Source organism: Cheilinus undulatus, linkage group 11 (genome assembly GCF_018320785.1).
Source record: "Cheilinus undulatus linkage group 11, ASM1832078v1, whole genome shotgun sequence".
Taxonomy (NCBI): domain Eukaryota; kingdom Metazoa; phylum Chordata; class Actinopteri; order Labriformes; family Labridae; genus Cheilinus; species Cheilinus undulatus.
Window position 1 is genome coordinate 40,307,021 of NC_054875.1, and position 17,962 is coordinate 40,324,982.

The 17,962-nt window shown below is 39.5% G+C and overlaps 1 protein-coding gene across 1 annotated transcript; it reads left to right on the plus strand.

Annotated features, from left to right (window-relative positions):
- The first annotated feature begins 1,476 nt into the window (after nucleotides 1-1,476).
- LOC121518156 (solute carrier family 26 member 9-like) lies at nucleotides 1,477-16,594 on the plus strand. The gene is made up of 20 exons (XM_041800393.1): nucleotides 1,477-1,603; nucleotides 1,806-1,945; nucleotides 2,108-2,218; nucleotides 2,352-2,527; nucleotides 3,996-4,160; nucleotides 4,987-5,139; nucleotides 5,259-5,341; nucleotides 5,586-5,733; nucleotides 5,817-5,930; nucleotides 7,203-7,280; nucleotides 7,381-7,476; nucleotides 7,568-7,674; nucleotides 7,765-7,834; nucleotides 7,916-8,008; nucleotides 9,402-9,542; nucleotides 9,670-9,882; nucleotides 12,428-12,482; nucleotides 12,779-12,915; nucleotides 15,425-15,484; nucleotides 15,593-16,594. The coding sequence occupies exons 1-20, from the start codon at nucleotides 1,479-1,481 to the stop codon at nucleotides 15,626-15,628; spliced, it is 2,301 nt and encodes a 766-aa protein (XP_041656327.1). The 5' UTR covers nucleotides 1,477-1,478; the 3' UTR covers nucleotides 15,629-16,594.
- The last annotated feature ends 1,368 nt before the right edge of the window (nucleotides 16,595-17,962 follow it).

Below are 17,962 nucleotides of genomic sequence, written 5' to 3' on the forward strand. Positions count from 1 at the left end.
ACACATATCTGATATTTTGGGATTTTGACTACAGTGTGAACAGCACCACAGCGTAGCCTTAATGCACAGGTGCCATGTGACACCACCAGGCCCATTTAAAGGGGACATATTTTACCCTTTTAAGACAAGTTTATATTGTTCTCAGAGGTCCCCAAAACATGTCTGTGAAGTTTGTTGCTGAAGAAACACTCCAGTATCGGATTTTCGCATGTCTAAAACCTCATCTGTTTGAGCCCTTCTCAGAACGAGCCGTGTCTGTGGCTTTTAATGGTAATTAGCCGTCTGATTCCGCCCTTGACCACATCCCTCTCAGGAAATGGATGTGGCACTCCCAATGTTACAATGTTACAGACACTTTTATCCAAAGTTAAGGACCTGACTGGGATTCAAACCATCAATCTCCCAGACAAAAGTCAGCAGGGTAACCCACTGAGCTATCTGGCATCTCAGCTGGCAGTTGAGAGGAAGATCAGAAGAGGAGTGTGAAACTTTCTTCCAAGCGGGGAGGGCCAACCGAACCTGGGGGCGGGTACCTATTCCCCATATCATGAGGCTAAAATCTGAGAAAGGCTTGTTTCAGCACACATTTTCTGAAAGGTGGAGAAAGAGAGGGTGGAAGGGAATGCATTTTTCTGTTAAATGGATTGTGGACATGCCAGGGGCACACATTTTTGTTAGAAAAGCCTGAAAAGCGATTTTTGCATAATATGTCCCCTTTAAGGGTCTGGGTCCTAAATTGGGATTTAGAGTAGATACCTGTTTTATTTCTAGCCACTATAGGGGTCCAGATTTTCTATACAAACACTATTTTACCACCTAAAAATCAGCAACTTCTTTTTTTGGCCTGGAAAGAAATAATTTCCTTATAATAATCTAACAAAAATGATCTATAACGCCTCATTAAAACAACAAAGAGTTGACCAAAGTGTGGTACAGTGAAAGATAAGAATGCTAAAAACACAAGGAAACCCAGTTTAAAAGCAACAGGATATAAAAAAGTAAAATATCAAGAAAAATAGAAAGGAGAGAATGAAAAGCAATCTTTGGCAGAACCAAAAACCAGGAATTAAAGTGTTAAGCAAATATCTGTGTACTTACACAATGTGTTGCATAATCCTGCAGTCAGTGAACGTCATTTTTAGATTTTATGACAACTACCGTGTAAGTGTCCTTGTCTCTTCAATGGCATATGAAAATCTTCAAATTTGTTGAGCCAACATCAAACATTAGCTTGATCTAAGGGTTAAAAATGCAAAAACTCACATCAGGTATGCATGCATCAGTCGCATTTATGCTGATGATACCTTGACTTTACAAAAGGTGAATTTTCTGAGCGGCCTGAAGTTATGAGATTCTAATTAAGGTCACGTGAACTGTTGCATACATTTTGCAGATGTGTCAGATCAGGAAATTTCTCTGTTGCACCATGAGGATATATCAAGACAAAGACTTATCTGTCTCCTTAATGTGTCACAGCCATGCCCGAAAACCGCCCACGTTACGTGATTGACAGGCCGGCTTATAACCTCCCAGACTTTGACGGAGAGTTTGACAAGAAGACTCGACAACTCCCTGTCGGAGAGAAAGTGAAGAAACACTTGAGGTACAGAATCCCAATCTCTCTGCAGTCAACATGAGCTACATGTCTCCCTATCACACAGCCTCTGCCTCTGACAAGCTTTGTGTTGTGATCAAATGGAGCAGAGCCCTGTAGCTATGACTCCGTATGACGCTCAGACGGTTTATAGACTAACAACTAGAACACCTGAGCTCTTCAAAGAGAATATCTTGTTTGTGTGTGTCAGATGCTCAGTGAAGAGACTGAAGGGCTTGTTATTCAGACATCTGCCTGTTTTGAGCTGGCTCCCCAAGTACAAAGTGAAAGAAAACCTGCTGTATGATGTCATCAGCGGGGTCAGCGCCGGCACCCTTCAGGTCCCTCAAGGTCAGTCCAAAACCTCTCTCTGATTTCCCTGTATATTATTCTCTGACTGATGCAATATACTGCAGTGCCGGCTCCTTTTATAACATAGTTTTTGTATTTTTCCTACAGTAAATGTAATCATGATTTATGTGACTGTTATGAAAAGGTTTCCATTCTTTCCAGGCATGGCGTTTGCCCTGCTGGCAAACCTCCCCCCTGTCAACGGCCTCTATTCGTCTTTCTTCCCCCTCATCCCGTTTTTCTTCATGGGCACTGCTCCCCAGATTGTCCCGGGTAAATCAGAGTGATTTATCTGCAGCTGTTTCATATCATGACAGTGATAAGTTGCTAGAGCTGCAGAGCACAGATCAGACTCAACCCCGTTTGCAGTAAAAGAAAGCGATGTGACACACTTCTCTCTGTGTAGGTACATTTGCTGTCCTCAGCATCATGGTGGGCATTGTGTGTCTGAGGCTGGCCCCAGAGTCGGACTTCAGTCACTTTAACGCCACTCTGAACGCTACGGTCGTGGACACAGTCAGGATGGATGAGGTTCGACTGGGGATATCTGGAACTCTGGCCTGTCTCACTGCAATCATTCAGGTACTCATAGATCTACAATCCAATGAATGAATCAAATAACCAACAGTCACTGCCTATGACCTTTGACCTGGGACTACACTGTGGCCTCAAGAACCCTTTGGAAACCACTGTCTGTTAACACAGCATGTTGCTGCATCTACAAATGCAGATCTAAGGCCATATATCAACAACACTCAGAAGTGACACCTACTTCACGGAGCCCAAGCTCATCTGACATGGACTGATCAAAAGTGAAAATGTGCTATGGTCTAATGAGTCCACATGTTAGATTTCTTATGGAAATAATGGCTGTCTAGTCCTCTGTCTAAAGAGGAAAATGACCACTTATCTAAGTGATATAAATGCAAAGTTTTAAAGCCAGCATCTAAGATGATGTGGGGGTCTATTAGTGCCCATACCCTTCTGTGAAGGCACCATTCACGCTGAAAGGCACATACAGGTACAGCCATTGTATATGCTTTAATCCAGACATCTTTTTAAGGGACGTCCCTGCTTACTCGGCCAAGACAATACCAAGCCACATTCTGCATGAGTTACAACAGCATGGCTTCACAGTAAAACGTGCAGGTATTAGACTGGCCTGCATGCATCCACTAAAAATATATCGTCACCTTCCGAAACTGACGGCCTGAGTCATTTTTTGATACAATTTTTTTTTTTTTTTTTTTTGCCTCAGTCAGCTCTTCATGGTGCTGGCCACCTCTGGTAAAATCACCAACATCCTCAGTTGAACAGATCATGTGATCCTACCCTTTAAGTATAATGGACTAAGTCAAAAGTGTAACTTAGGCAATTTTATAAGCTTTTCAAGATGGCAGCAGCTTCACAAAAGAAAGAAATTCTACCTAGCTAGTGAAGTATGGCATGGTGCAGGATTTGCTTCCTATTGGTAAGTGATGAAGTTTACTATAATATAGGCTGGCTATAATGTTGCATAGTTATTTAGTCCTTATAGTCAGTAATATAGCTCCATGAGACTATGAGTTACTGATAACAAGCAAAGTGTCGAGAGGCTCCAGAATCTGTGGCTGCAGTTAATGTTTTTCAGAAGTATCACACATTTATGACCCCACTAGTGTTAATTTTGTTAACTAAAACTATGGATAAAAATGTTCTCATAATTTGTGGATGCTTACAGAGTGCTGTTAAAAATAAAAGGTGATATAACACAGTGATAAATATGCTCCTCACCTGATGATTTTGTAAAGTGTTGCAGGCATCTAATTCAAAATGTGTGTCTGTTTCCAAAAACAAAAAAATGTATCAGTTTCAGTGTTAGATATCTTGTCTATGTGCTATATTTAATTGAATATATAGGTTACTAATCACTATATTTTGTTGTCATTCACATTTTACACAATGTCCCAACATTTTTGGAGTTCAGTTTCATAAAGATATAAATATTTTAAAGTAAAATTTCTCATAAGAGTAAAAATGGATACACTGAGATCTTCCTGTTTCCATGTAGATTGGCCTCGCTTTTATGCAGTTTGGCTTTGTAGCCATCTACCTGTCAGAATCGTTCATCAGAGGCTTCATGACGGCCGCTTCACTGCAAGTTCTCATCTCAGTGCTCAAATACATCTTTGACATCAATGTTTCACCTCACAGTGGTCCACTGGCAATTATATACGTAAGTGGCTCTTTCATATTAAAATCACACCAAACAACATCGCCAATAAATATGAAGCTCTGAGCACATATACTTTACACGTATGTATTTTATTTGATTCCATTTTCCCTTCACATCAGTAATGAGTCAACTGTATTTTCTTTAGATCTCACCTTTTTATATCTCAATATCTTGAAGCCAATGAGAATATACAAAAGTACATTAGTCAGATCCATGGAGATCCCCATATTTAAAATACTGTCTCATACTAACTTTAGATCAAACTAGGAACAAACAAAGAGGTGAACTAAGGTGGGACTTTAGCCTTCTGACAACAGCTACAGTGTGCAGGCAGTCATATCTGCCATGCCCCTTATTGTGCACGTATCAGTATTTTTATTTAAACCAGGACAGGTAACTTATATTTTGTATAACTCAACTATTTTGATTCTAAGAAAGGAAAAGTTATGATAAGGGGCCAGGCTGACTGTTGGGCAGTGGCAGAGGGAGGCGCAAGACCCACCACAACTTCATCTCTATGCCTAGGCTGACTGAAAGTTAGTTTGAGACAGTATTTCTAATATGGTGACTGCCACTAATTGGTTTTGAAAGCCTCCTTCTGAAGCCAATGAATGATGTATAGTCCATGGTTTTCTGTGATAAGTTAACTTTTAAAGATCTTAAAAAAATGACTGAAATGATCTTGCCATTAAGGTGGGTAGAGGTCTTGTGAAAACAACCAAATTTACTCATTATCATAAGAAAGCAAAGTAAATTTTGGTTGTACAGATGCATGTCCTCTTAGGGCTTCCATGTGTAAAATTAATTTTTCTCTTTTTTGTCACAGAGGCTCATAGATACACTCCGCAGTCTCCCTGAAACCAACATAGCATCTTTGGTGTTTGCTCTGGTCGGCAGTGTAGTCCTGATTGTTGTGAAGGAGCTGAATGTGCGCTACCGCCACAAGCTGCCCTTTCCCATACCTGTGGAGATCATTGTTGTATGGAAATATAATTTCTCATTTCTTTATTTTTTTGTCACTACTGGTCTAATTTCTTTGATTTGAGATTACTACATTGTTCTATGGTCTTAAATGATGTGTTTTTCTGTTACATGCAGGTGGTGGTGGCCACGGCTATCTCCGGCCCTTTGAATCTTCCTGAGATCTACCACATGGACATAGTGGGAGAAATTCCTTTGGGGTAATGCGTTCAGCATGTGTAACAGTAGTTATTTACATTTGATGCCATGCTCAGTTTGGGAACTTCTACTGCTGTAGTTCAAAGAATGAGGTGGTAATGCTTTAATCTAAGTTTTAAGAACATACAGTACTTAGTGTTGGTCATGGATGAATGGATACTTTAAGATGTAACTCTTGTATATAGAATAACTTTAATACTTGTTTTTAGCACTAGTTGAAATGCATATCATGCCTCCATTTTCCAGATTCCCAACACCAATTGTCCCAGCAGTCAGTCAGTGGGAGGACATGCTGAGCACAGCGATCTCCCTGGCAATAGTGGGTTACATCATCAACTTGGCCGTTGCCAGAACGCTGGCTGCCAAGCATGGCTACGATGTGGATGCCAACCAGGTGAAAAACTGGATTTCTTTCAGTTGTTAGAAACTTGAATATTGTTACAAGTTTTTCATGTACATATTAACTTTCTTGTACAGGAAATGTTGGCTCTTGGCTGCAGCAATTTCTTTGGTTCTTTCTTTAAAATCCACTCTATCAGCTGTGCTCTGTCTGTGACCATGGCAGTGGACAGCGCTGGTGGGAAATCACAGGTGAGTGATTTACAGTACTGGAAAAAGTATTTGAGCCCTTCCTGATGTCTTTTTTTTTTTTTTTTAGCACATTTGCACATTCTAATATTAGACAAAGATAACCTAAGTAAATACAAAATGCAGTTTTGGGGAAAAGCCATCCAAACCTACCTGGCCCTGTGTGAAAAAGTAATTGCTTCCTTAAACCAAATAACTAGTTGTGCCACCCTTGGTGGCAATATCTGCAATCAAGTGTTTGCAATAACCGCAATGAGTCTTTCACATCACTGTGGAGGAATTTTGGCCCACTCTTTTTTGCAGAATTGTTTTAATTCAGCCATGTTTGAAGATTTTTGAGCATGAACTGCCCGTTTAAGGTCACACCAAAGCATCTCAGTAAGATTTAAGACCAGACTTTGACCAGGCCAATCCAAATCCTTCGTTTTGTGATTTCTAGCCATTCAGAGGTGGACTTGCTGGTGTATTTTAGATCAATGCCCTGCTGCATATCCCAGGTGGTCTTGAGCTTGAGGTCACAAACTGTTGGCCAGACATTCTCCTTCAGGATTTTCTGTAGACAGCAGAACTCATTGTTCCATCTATCACAGCAAGTCACCCAGGTTCCTGAAGCAGCAAAGCAGCCCCAGACCATCACACTACCACCACCAGGTGTAACAGTTCCAAAAGATCCTCTTTTGTCTTATAAGCCCACTGAATATTTTCCCAAAAGTCAAGATGTTTTTCTGGCAAAATGTAGGACGAGCCTTTGTGTTCTTTTTGGTCGACAGTGGTTTTGGCCTTGGAACTTTCCCATGGATGCCAGCCTCCTTCTTACCGTTGAATCATGGACTCTGACCTGAGCTGAGTCCTGCAGGTCTTTAGATGTTGTTCTGGGTTCTTTTTGGACCTCTTGAATGAGTTGTCAATACGGTTTTGGAGTAATTTTGGTAGACCGCCCACTTCTGACATGGCTCACCACTGTTCCAAGTTTTCTCCATTTGTGGGAAATGGCTCTCATTGTGGTTCACTGGAATCCCAAATCCATAGAAACATCTTTGTAACCATCTCCAGACTGATAGATATCAATGACTTCATTTCTCATCTGTTGTTGAATTTCTTTAGATAGCAGCAAACTGCATTTTGTATTTACTCGGGCCACTCAGCTTTGTCTGGCATTAAAATTTGTTAGATCATATGAAACATTTATGTGTCTTCAAGTATTTTCTTTTTCTCTTGTATGGACTAAAAGTAATCCATATCTCAAACTTTTCCTCCGTTTCTTCCCTCTCATAGTTCGCCAGTCTTAGTGTGATGACGGTCGTAATGGTTACACTGCTTGCTCTAGGAGTCTACCTAAGATCACTTCCAAAAGTAGGTGGTCAAAGCGGAGTTATGCAACAAAAATGGCTTAAAAAATGAAGTTGCGAGAAAGTGAGGCATGAGTAGTGACCATTATCCTCTGTTTTCCCAGTCAGTGCTTGGAGTCTTGATTGCTGTCAACCTTAAAACCCCACTCCTACAGCTCTCTGATCCATATTACTTATGGAAGAAAAGCAAATTGGACTGTGTAAGTGAAACCTTGGACTCAATATTGCAGTGAAATTAACTGTTATTTTTCACACATATTTTATCCAGATCTGTTGTTCTTTTATTTCCAGAGTGTGTGGGTTGTGACGTTCTTGGCCACATTCTTGCTTGGCCTGCCTTATGGAGTTGCTGTTGGTGTGGGTTTTTCCATCCTGGTGGTGGTATTCAGGACACAGTTGTGAGTAAACACCATTCCATACAATGAATAAGTGGAGTGTAAAGTGTGTAAATTGGTGCTGTATTCATTTTAATAACACTTTCTTCATAGTCGTAATGGTTCAACATTGGTTCAGATTGAGGCGACTGATATCTACAAAAACCCAAAGGCGTACAGCAAGGTATGAAGCTTTTTATTTTCAGAAATGCTGTAAGACATAACATCAGGGAACTTAAGTCTATTTTTCATGGAATCTCCACAGGTGAAGTCCTTACAAGGAGTGAAAATACTGAACTACTGCTCACCGCTCTATTTTGCGAATGCAGAATTATTTCGCCAAAGGGTCATCAAAAAGGTACAGTGGCATTTCTGTAATGCAATTTTATACCAAACCCCTCACAAAAGCAAACTAAGCCTATAAAACACAACCTCAATTCCAAAAAAAGTTGGGACACTTTGTATAATGATGTTTGGACTGAGACATTTTACCATTTCAAAAATTATAAGCTCATTTTGATGACAGCAACTCATCTCAAAAAAAGTGAGGGCAGGTAATAAAAGACTGGAAAAGTAAGTGGTACTGAAAAACAGTTGGAGGAGCCATTTGCAACCAATTAGAGTTAATTGGCCTCAGGTCAGGAAAATCACTGGATATTAAAGTAGCATTTTAAAGAGGCAGAATCTCTCAGATGTAAAGATGGTCAGAGGTTCACCAATCTGCACAAACTTGCATCTTACATTCGTGGAACAATTTTAGAAGAATGTTCCTCAATATTAAAATTGCGAAGACTTTAAATACCCACCATCTGTGGTGCATAATAAAGATTCAGAGAATCTGGATAAAACTCTGTGCATGGGGCAAGACTGTAGGTCAGTATTCGATGCTCATGATCTATGGGCCCTCAGGTAGAACTGCATTAAAAACAGGCATGATTCTGCACTGGAAATCACTGCATGAGCTCAGGAACACTTCAACACAGTTGGCCCTGCCACCCATAAATGCAAGGTAAAGCTGTATAATGCAAAATGATGGTTTACATTCTGTTTTTCATAAAATATGGATTTATGAGATTTACAAATCATTGCATGCTGTTATTTACATTTTACACAGTGCCCCAGCTTCTTTGGAATTGGGGTTGTTCAAGATTACCGTTATATATTGTTATTCCGTACACCTTAAATAGAAGTCAGATGTCAAATTTAAATGAAAAAAGTTCTAGCATGCTGTGAAGAGTTCTTGTTTACACTTTTCTTGGCAAAGATCCACACTCATTCTTCTGCCAAGACAAAGAAAGTTGTGGAGCTTTTCTTTAGAGACATAGATACACGTGTTGTTGGCTTTGTTCAAGGCTATGCCAAATTAAAATGAAATTCCACTTCCTCATAGAAGCTGTAAGGCTTGCCAGCCTTTATTACTCATGTTTGTCTACTGTCAGTTTTCTCACAGGATTTTTTGATCTTAAGTCAGCGATAGAAAGAAAGATTGGGCCTCAATCAAGAACCATTCTCAAGAAGAAATTTGTTCTTTTAATCCATTTTTGCATTTTTATGAAGATTCAGAACTTAATCAGTTTTCTTAAGCATGATTTTCTTTGCTAATCTAAAGCAAGCCACACTAGATCAGGGGATTTCAAAGTGTAGAAGAGTGAGACTACCCTGGAAAAACATAATCTCTTACCTGAGCTACACTGTGGAGCTGGGTGAATGGGAAAGACTGGGAGGGTTTTAACAAACATGTTCATATGTAGACTGGGCTGGACCCTGGAAAACTCATCCTGGCCAGACGGAAGATTCTGGAGAAAGAGCTGAAGGAAAAAGCCAAACAGGAGAAGAAGGACAAGAAGGAAAGAGAGAAGAATCTCAGCGCTATGGTTAACATGAAGATCCAGGTGGGGTCTAACACTAACCCCTATCATGTGTACATTTTCTATCATTAATATTTCCAGCTAAACGTGGTACATACAATGTAGGTGCTTCTCCTCCTTTGTTATTTTTGTGCACTTCTTTTAAATCTAGACCATTTCTCAGCTTGATCTGCAAAACGACTTTGACACGAAAGATGGCAGTGCCAACATATCTGGGCTTCCCACTGGCTATGTCAACCCTGGATTTAGTGACACCGAGCCGGCGAGGAAGGTGCCTGACCAGGAGTTACCCTTCCACACCCTCATCCTGGACTTGGCAGGCGTCTGCTTCATTGACCTGATGGGCATCAAAGTCTTGATAAAGGTTAGAACGCTTATTTGCAGTATGAATGTATTCAGTCTTACAGAATATAGTGCAATACTTGTATTATGTTGCTTCTATATTTGGGTCAAGTAGAAAGGGGGTTCTGTTTGTGTGTGAGTGGACTGATATTGATATGGTTAGCAAGCTTTTTAGCCCAGCTTCAAAGCTAGCTGGAAAGATTAGCTTGACGGTAAATGTTACTGTAAGTTAAATCAATAAGCTAATGGTTTGCTTTGGCTGACATCAATCAAACTCAACTCAAAGAACTTTATTTATCTGTTTATTTGTGTAAAAGCAGAAAACTTGATAAAGCAAAACCGACATGAGAAAGAAAGAAACAAAGTAGAAGTCAGTTTCAAAAGCATTTAAGAGTAAAACCAATAGGAGTCAGTAAAAGCCAGATTACTGGATGGTTCTTAAGATTATCTTACAAGATTATCCTGTGTTGTGTGGTGTGGTAGGTGTGATTTTTTTTGCCTTGTGAGGTGCTCCAACTTGAGGTAGTAAATATTAAACAGGATCAATATTTATGACCAGAAATCCTGTTGTGTGGTGAGCATAAAGGCCAGCTGAGCAGCAGGCACAAGCAGAATTGTTAGGTGGAATGGAGCAACAGCCAATCAGGAAGCAAGCTGGGTGAGGGAGGAAGCAAAACAAACACTGCTGTGTCAGCAATGGTAAACAGGAAGCACAAAGTTAGTTGGGTGTCAGAAATGGAGGAGCAACTTGTTGATTCTTTGCAACAAAACACATGTACTGTAAATCATTCGTTCCCAACCTGGGGTCCAGGACCCCCCAGGGGGTCGCCAAAGATCTTAGGGGGGTGTGAGGCTTTGTCTCTTCAATGACTCCCGGGTACGATGACGACTGAGCAAGGAGGTAACAGCCAACCACGGGGGCTTCTCCACTCTAAAGTTTAGTTTGACTGCAAGATTTGGTGTTTCAAGATTTGAGGCCAAGCAGAGACTGTGGTCGTCTGTGAACAGAGTCTGTTAATGTGTGATGTGCTGATCCTCTCATTCTACACCAGCGGTTTTCAAACTTGTTTTTGCTTAAGGCACACCCAAGACCAAGCAAAAATCTCAAGGCACACCATGCTGGAATCCATCCAAAATCACCTCTTTAGCATGTCATGTCTATTTGATGTTTAGTTGTATTAATAATGCATGGTTGATCAAATTCACAATGCACACCTAGACATGCATTGCTGCACCATTTGGGAACAACTGTTTTAAACAAATACATGTGAAAATGTACATTTTGTCTGTATACATTTCAGCTGTGTCAGCCTTATTCACAGATGTTAACTGAAAGCAATCTACTGTAGCAAATTAAAAACTTTTTTTACTAGTTATTTATCATTTTAACACTAAACTATCCAAAATTTTACTTACAGTTGGAAAATACCAGGAATTGAGCAGAGAAAAAAAAAGGTTTTCAAAGAAGTTGTTCAAGTTTTTTTTTTTTATTTTAATATTATGTGATTTTGAAAGTTTTAAAACAATATTATAGTATCAAAAATACTTGTGAAAACGCATGCAAAAGTATATTTAGTTTTTGTATTATTGTAGTAATCAAGAAAGGTTGTACAAATTCCCAAGGCACACCAAGACATGCCTTGCCACACCATTTGACCACACACTGTATAGAAAAAAACAGTAAAATCAATCAATAATTTAAGATTTTAAAAAGTTGACTACCACGAGCTTTAGCTGATCTCAATGCTAAAGCTCAATATTGGCCGATAAATATCCTGAGGGAAAACCTGGGGGTGAGCCTCCCACCTGTAGGGATAGTCATGGGGGTAGGCAAAGGTGGAGAGCCATGTGACTAACCCCAGCAGTGCAGACTGGCTAACCTTTGTTCCAACCATGAACAACCATGGTCATGAGCTTTGGACTGAATAATGAGATTGTGGGGGAGAGATAGAACAAGGAGGTCGGACATTCAGGGGGAGCACAGAGTAGAGCAAAGGAGTATCGAAAGGAGCCCTGTTGTGGCAAGGACATCTGATCAGATTGCCTTTTGGCCACCTTCCTGGGGAGGTCTTCTGTGCACGTCGAACTTGAAAGAGATCCCAGAGCAGACTCAGAACTTGTTGGAGGGATTTGATAACCCAATTGGCCTGGGAATGTGATGGAATTCTCCAAGAGGAGCTGGAAAAGATTTGTGGGGAGCTAGCTGTCTGAGTTTACTTGCTAAGCCTGCTGCTGCTATGACCGGACCCTGGGTGAATGGAAAAGGAATGTCAGATGGATGATAGAGAAACAGAGACAGTGAGATGGAATTGCCAAATGGAAAGTTTAAGAGAGGATTTGAAAAATACCTGAACTACCTCTCCTCTAGTGAGCAACTGAAATGATCGCTGCAATGTAACTGGTCCTTTTTGCTGTAAATAATCTTATATTTAGCCTTTGTTTTGACAACTGCTATTTGATTTATAAGATTAAACCCTTTATGGGAGTACATTTTAAGTAGTGAGCCGACAATCACTGCTCCATCTTCAATTTTGTAAACAGTCTCCTTTTCTTTTCTTCCCACTCAGATGAACTCAAGCTACTCAAAGCTCAGCATTAAACTATACCTGGCAAATATTCAAGGTAAAACCTCAAATGACACTTCACATTGTTGGCTTTACTCAACAGTAGTCATGGCAACAGAGAATAACTCATACATAAGTCCACCAGATCTTTCAAACATGCTGCTGGAGATAATATACGATTGCATGTCTGGGTTTTTATTCTCAAATACTGTCAGTGTGCACACGCTGCACTTTCAGGCATCTCTTCTCTTGTAAAATGCTGAAGTACTGATGTCTATTTTTCTCTTAACACCAAAAGTGTCAAGTTGTTTCTCTGTGATCTGCTCCTTGTGTGATATTTATCCTCTTGTACAGCCCAGGTGTACGAAGAACTGAAGGCTGGGGGAGCGTTTGATGACGGGAACATTGCCAGCAGTAATCTCTTCCTCTCTGTCCATGATGCCGTTCTTTTTGCACAACAAAACCCTGCAGAGAAGCAAACCTCCCCAGTGGTAGGTCCAGCTCTGTTTTCTAACATCACATGTACATACAGACTGCTTTAAAGGTTCCTAATGCTTGGTATTTAGGAAGGGATTATCAAGAGTACAATTATAAGATTGTTTTACTCAGTTATACCTTCCTCTCTCAGTAAAGCTGTTGTCATCTTATCAGGCTCAACAAGGGCAACCAGAAAGGGCACTAAGTATTACAAGTGATATGACACATGAATGCTTGAACAAACAAAGTTAAACTAAGGTAATGCTGCATGTGTCACTCTTCATAAGATGCTCTTTCACCTTCTCTTAAGGGATATTTTTTAGGTGTTGTCAGTCTAAGCAGCGCTTTCAAAACTGGTTGATTACCAGAAGGATTAAAATGTTGTTGAAGAAGACTCCAAAATAATTTCAAGTATGACAAACTTAAAGTAGGACACCAAAGGATACCAAAACCAAAAGCCAGAAACTTGACCTTCATAACCTAATCACAAACATTTTAAAAAGCTGAGTAACTAGTCTGCCTACAGAAAAAAGCCTGTCGCCCATGAGAACAGTCTAATGCAGCTAATGTAGCTAAAGCTAACAAAGCAACATTAGCAAAGTAGATAACACTGCTAACATAGCTATCGAAGTTAAATCTAAAGCTAACAAAGCAACATTAGTGAAGTAGATAACTCTGCTAACATAGCTAACGAAGTTAAATCTAAAGCTAACAAAGCTATGTTAGCTGCGTAAATTACATAGGTAACGTAGCTGCATAACTAACAAAGCTAAAAATATAGCAAACAAAGCTACGTTAGCTACGTAAGACTATGCTACGCTTGCTTAAGCTACACCTCTTTTAGGAGTAGTAACACGAGTTGTGGCTTGCAGGGGTGAAAGAAGTACACGACTATTGTACTCAAGTAAAAGTACAGTTACTCTGGTTAAAACTAACTTACGTACAAGTAAAAGTACTGGTCTTTAAATCTACTCAGGTAAAAGTGAAAAGTTTTTAATTTGAAGTTTACTTTAAGCACTGAGTAACTACTGAAGAATTGAATGGTAAAATATGATCTGTCCTTATTAGCAATAGCAACAAGAGACTAGATCTCTGAGCAGGCTTTTTTCAGGTAAAGTCACACCAGTATAATAAAGTAAAATACGCAGCAAAATTGACAGTGTTTATTAAGCTTATATAGTTAGATATAACAACTTAAACGTGTCAATATTGAGTTAAATAAACTTTCAAAGTGTTAAATATTCTAAAATATGTGGGAAGGAGGGTCTCCTCTGGCAAGAACAACGCAGAGGGTCAACTTCATAGCAAGGTAATTCATAATGATGAAGAAAATGCATCGTGCATCTTTTAGGACACCTAATGTCACAGATGGGAATCATAACTCAGTAGAAAACTTCAATTATGGTGCAAATAAGTCTCACATTAAAAACAACAATCCACCAGAAACATGAACAAAAGAAACCCCTCCAGATGTTAGCTTTTGAGTCATGATGTGGAATATTCTCTCACTGTGTGCTACTGTTTAGTCAACAGAGATGGAATAAGTACTAGATTATTGTACCCTAGTAAAAGTACAGTCACTAATTTCAAAATGTACCCAAAAATATATAAATACCCTAAACAACTACTCAATTACAGTAATTTTAGTAAATGTAATTAGCAGTGTTTACTATGTAGCTGGCGTAGCCATATTAACTTTAGCAAATAGAGCCGCTTCTACACAGGCCTGTTCAGAATTTAATCCCAGATTAGACCTTTGGCCCTTTTTCTGTTTTATTCACAAATTGTTGCACATGCTGCAGTGTTTGCAATGTGATGATTTCATTATTGTAACTCCAGACTTTATCTGTGACCAAAGTTGGAATAAATAAAAAAAAAAAACAAACTTGTAAAACATTGTACCGGCAAATTACATTCCTTTCATTCTAACAGAGGAGGCGTCTTACTGTGGTGGTCTGAAAGAGGGGGCAGCTGAGCATCTTTTTTTAAGATCTAAATAGTTCTGAATGGTGCCGTTGGTATGAGATGCTATCGATGCTATAGCAGTTAGCGGTTGTTTGCGTCAGAGTAAAGAGCATTGTGGCAGCGAGGAGAACATTAAGATTAAGAACAACTACAGTGTCTACTAGTCAAGGTTGGTCACTTGACAGATTACTTAAGCATTTTTGTTGACGTGAAACATGACCTAAATCACTGGAACCCCTTCTAGATGCCACATCCAGTTGTTTATTTTAAGGCAAATGTAGGAGAAGAACTTCCAGAGTGAGAGTCAGTGAGCTTGCAGGGAGCACTAATCTACCAGCACCCTCCATGGCTCCAAAAGCTGCAGTTTCTCAAGTGTCCACTAGAGGCAGGCTACAGAAGCACTGCATGTCACATACATACCCCATGTTAAAATACCTAATCTTACAGGAGAAAATAACATTTACTGAGAAGTTAAAGGAATAATTTCAAAATATTTTAATCAAGGTCAGATTGAATATATGTATTTATTTATACATATATTTATTTTATTGGTTACAGGCAGAGATGGAAACAATGGAAGTGTCCCTTAACATCAATGAGGGGCTGGATTTGGAGCAGGTACGTTTTGGTTTGGACCTTAAAATGATACAAAAGAACAATTTCACCTACTTTTTTACTTTCCTATGAATTTAATATGATGAAATTGAACAAGTTTCCCTTTTACAGGAGATATTTGATTGCTCAAACCTGCAATGGGGATGAACAAAGGAAACATGCCAACGTTACAAACACTTATCTTCAATTTTACCACTATAAATGTAAATTTATCAGCATCAACCTATTTTGTATGTATAATATTATATGTTTTTGTTGACTGTGAGGTATTACAATAAAATATCTTACTTTTTGTTTGTGTATTAAGAAGATACCCGCACAAGTGAGAAGAGCAGGTAATAGAAGATCTTTAGGGTCTCTGTTGGCCCACCCCTCACAGTAACATGAGGCGAACCTGCTGACGGCGCAGTCATACAGAAGTAGTAGTCTTGTAATTAACCGGGAGTGTGCACAGCACAGCTGTGAGGTAAAACCAGCAGAGCAGTCTAGTTGAGTCCCTCAAGACCCAAAGAAAAGCTGAACACAAATGTAAGAAGAAACACAAACCATCAGCAGTTTCATGACTTTGTTATCTTGTAAACTCTAAGTCTCCATTATTTCCCACAAGGAAGAAAAGAGCTTCGACAACCGAAACAATGCTTCAAACGGCAGCCCACTGTGTGAGCCGAGTGAGTCAAACAAAGAAAAATGTGGTGGCCAGACAACTTGTTTTTATGTAGCAGGTGCCTAAAGACCTGTGGTGTCTAGCATGGCATGCTGACAATGTTGGTATGCATGTGATGCATGAATGGATTCATCAAGCTATTAAGAAATCATCCTAAGGTGTTCTGGCGCACAGCTGCTCTTCTTCCTCTCTGCAGCAAATTGGCACCACGAGTGATTACAAGGTTTCTACGGCCATCAGCTTTAATTTGGAGCTCAGGGAAAGTCTCTCATCACTTAATGTGTGTGCATGTGTTTAATTTCATCTCCTGAAGCTCATCCCTCTGTTTCTTCAACCCTCCTTTGTTTTCGCTGTGAAAGCTCGCTGCTTGAGCCTTTTTTAAGCCATTTGATATCTGGTGGATGAAACAAAGAGTCAGAGCATACTTTTCCACATGAGATCTGACAATCCTGCAGGCATTCCTTGTCTTTTAATATTTTAAAGTGTGTTAGAGTTGCTGTTTTTATACAGTTTCCTGTTTTGACACCTGACAGCTTCACTTTTGATTTCGAAATAATCCAAGTGACTGCCCTGGGACAACCAATGACAAAGTATTTTGTTTTTGAATAAATGCATTGTGCATTTTCTCTTATATGTACAATAATCTTTAAATAAATAATACACATGGACATTGACTCGACTGTCTTCTTTCTTGCTAAATTCTTTAACATAATTACAACAATAATTTAGATTAGGAAAATAAAACTCAATAAATGGATACCTTACCTTGCATTCTCTTTCCTTGGACACTTTTCTAACAGCAGACAACTAAGAAACCCAAAACCTAATTAGGGGGGCTTCTGTTCTTAGGGTTAGGGTTAATAGTGATTGATTTTACTTCGCTTATATATTATTATTGTACTTGATGGGGTTGTGAGGCTGGAACATGAGCTATAATGGAGGTAGCTGGGGTGGAGGAGGGTTGCAGCCGTGGCACTGAAACGACTGACTGTGTAGGGGAGAAGAACATATAAAATATAACAGCAGGATGACTGGATGGGGAGAGGCTGTGGTGGAATGGGATTGGCTGAGAAGTTAAGTAAGCAGTCGCTATACAGCTGATTACCAGAGCTGTAAAACAGAGATATATAAAAGAGTTATTAATTGATGAAATGATGACATGAAATTAAACTGTCTTCCTGCCTGAACTTACACTACACTTACGCTAAGCTTCATAGGACACTTGAGATACTATTGCAGAGTTGCAAAAATAAATAATTCAGAACATGCATGCTCCTTTAAAAGCTCAGGATTAAATGGGATATTCTACCTTTTCTCCCTGGCTTTTGCAGATAAAATCTGCCATAAAAGGTTCCTTTTCTTAGATACAACACCAGTTTTTCATTATTGTCCAACCAGAAGAAATCAACATCAGTGGAACACTTTTTACTAAAAAGTACATCCCTGTAGAAATTATAAATGGGGACTGTGGGAACCTGCTAGTCTCTGAAATAAAGGTAAAGTCCATCCATCTATTTTCTTCTTCTCAACCGTGGCCAGGCTTTAGTGGCAGCAGACTAATCAAGTCAGACATCCCTCTTCCAAGTCACATTTCCAAATCTTCTTGGAAGATCCCTATTTTTCTGTTGGCCAAACATCAGCAACTGTTATAGGCATGTATCTGATTTTTTGCCAATGCGTTGATGAGGGTTCACAAGGCCACCATCGGTATCAGCACTGATGTTCCAGTGATGCACCAGTGCATCACTTAGTAAAAACTTTGGCATGTTCCATGGTTATTATCAACATGATTCATAGGAAGATCCTGGTGTTTATTA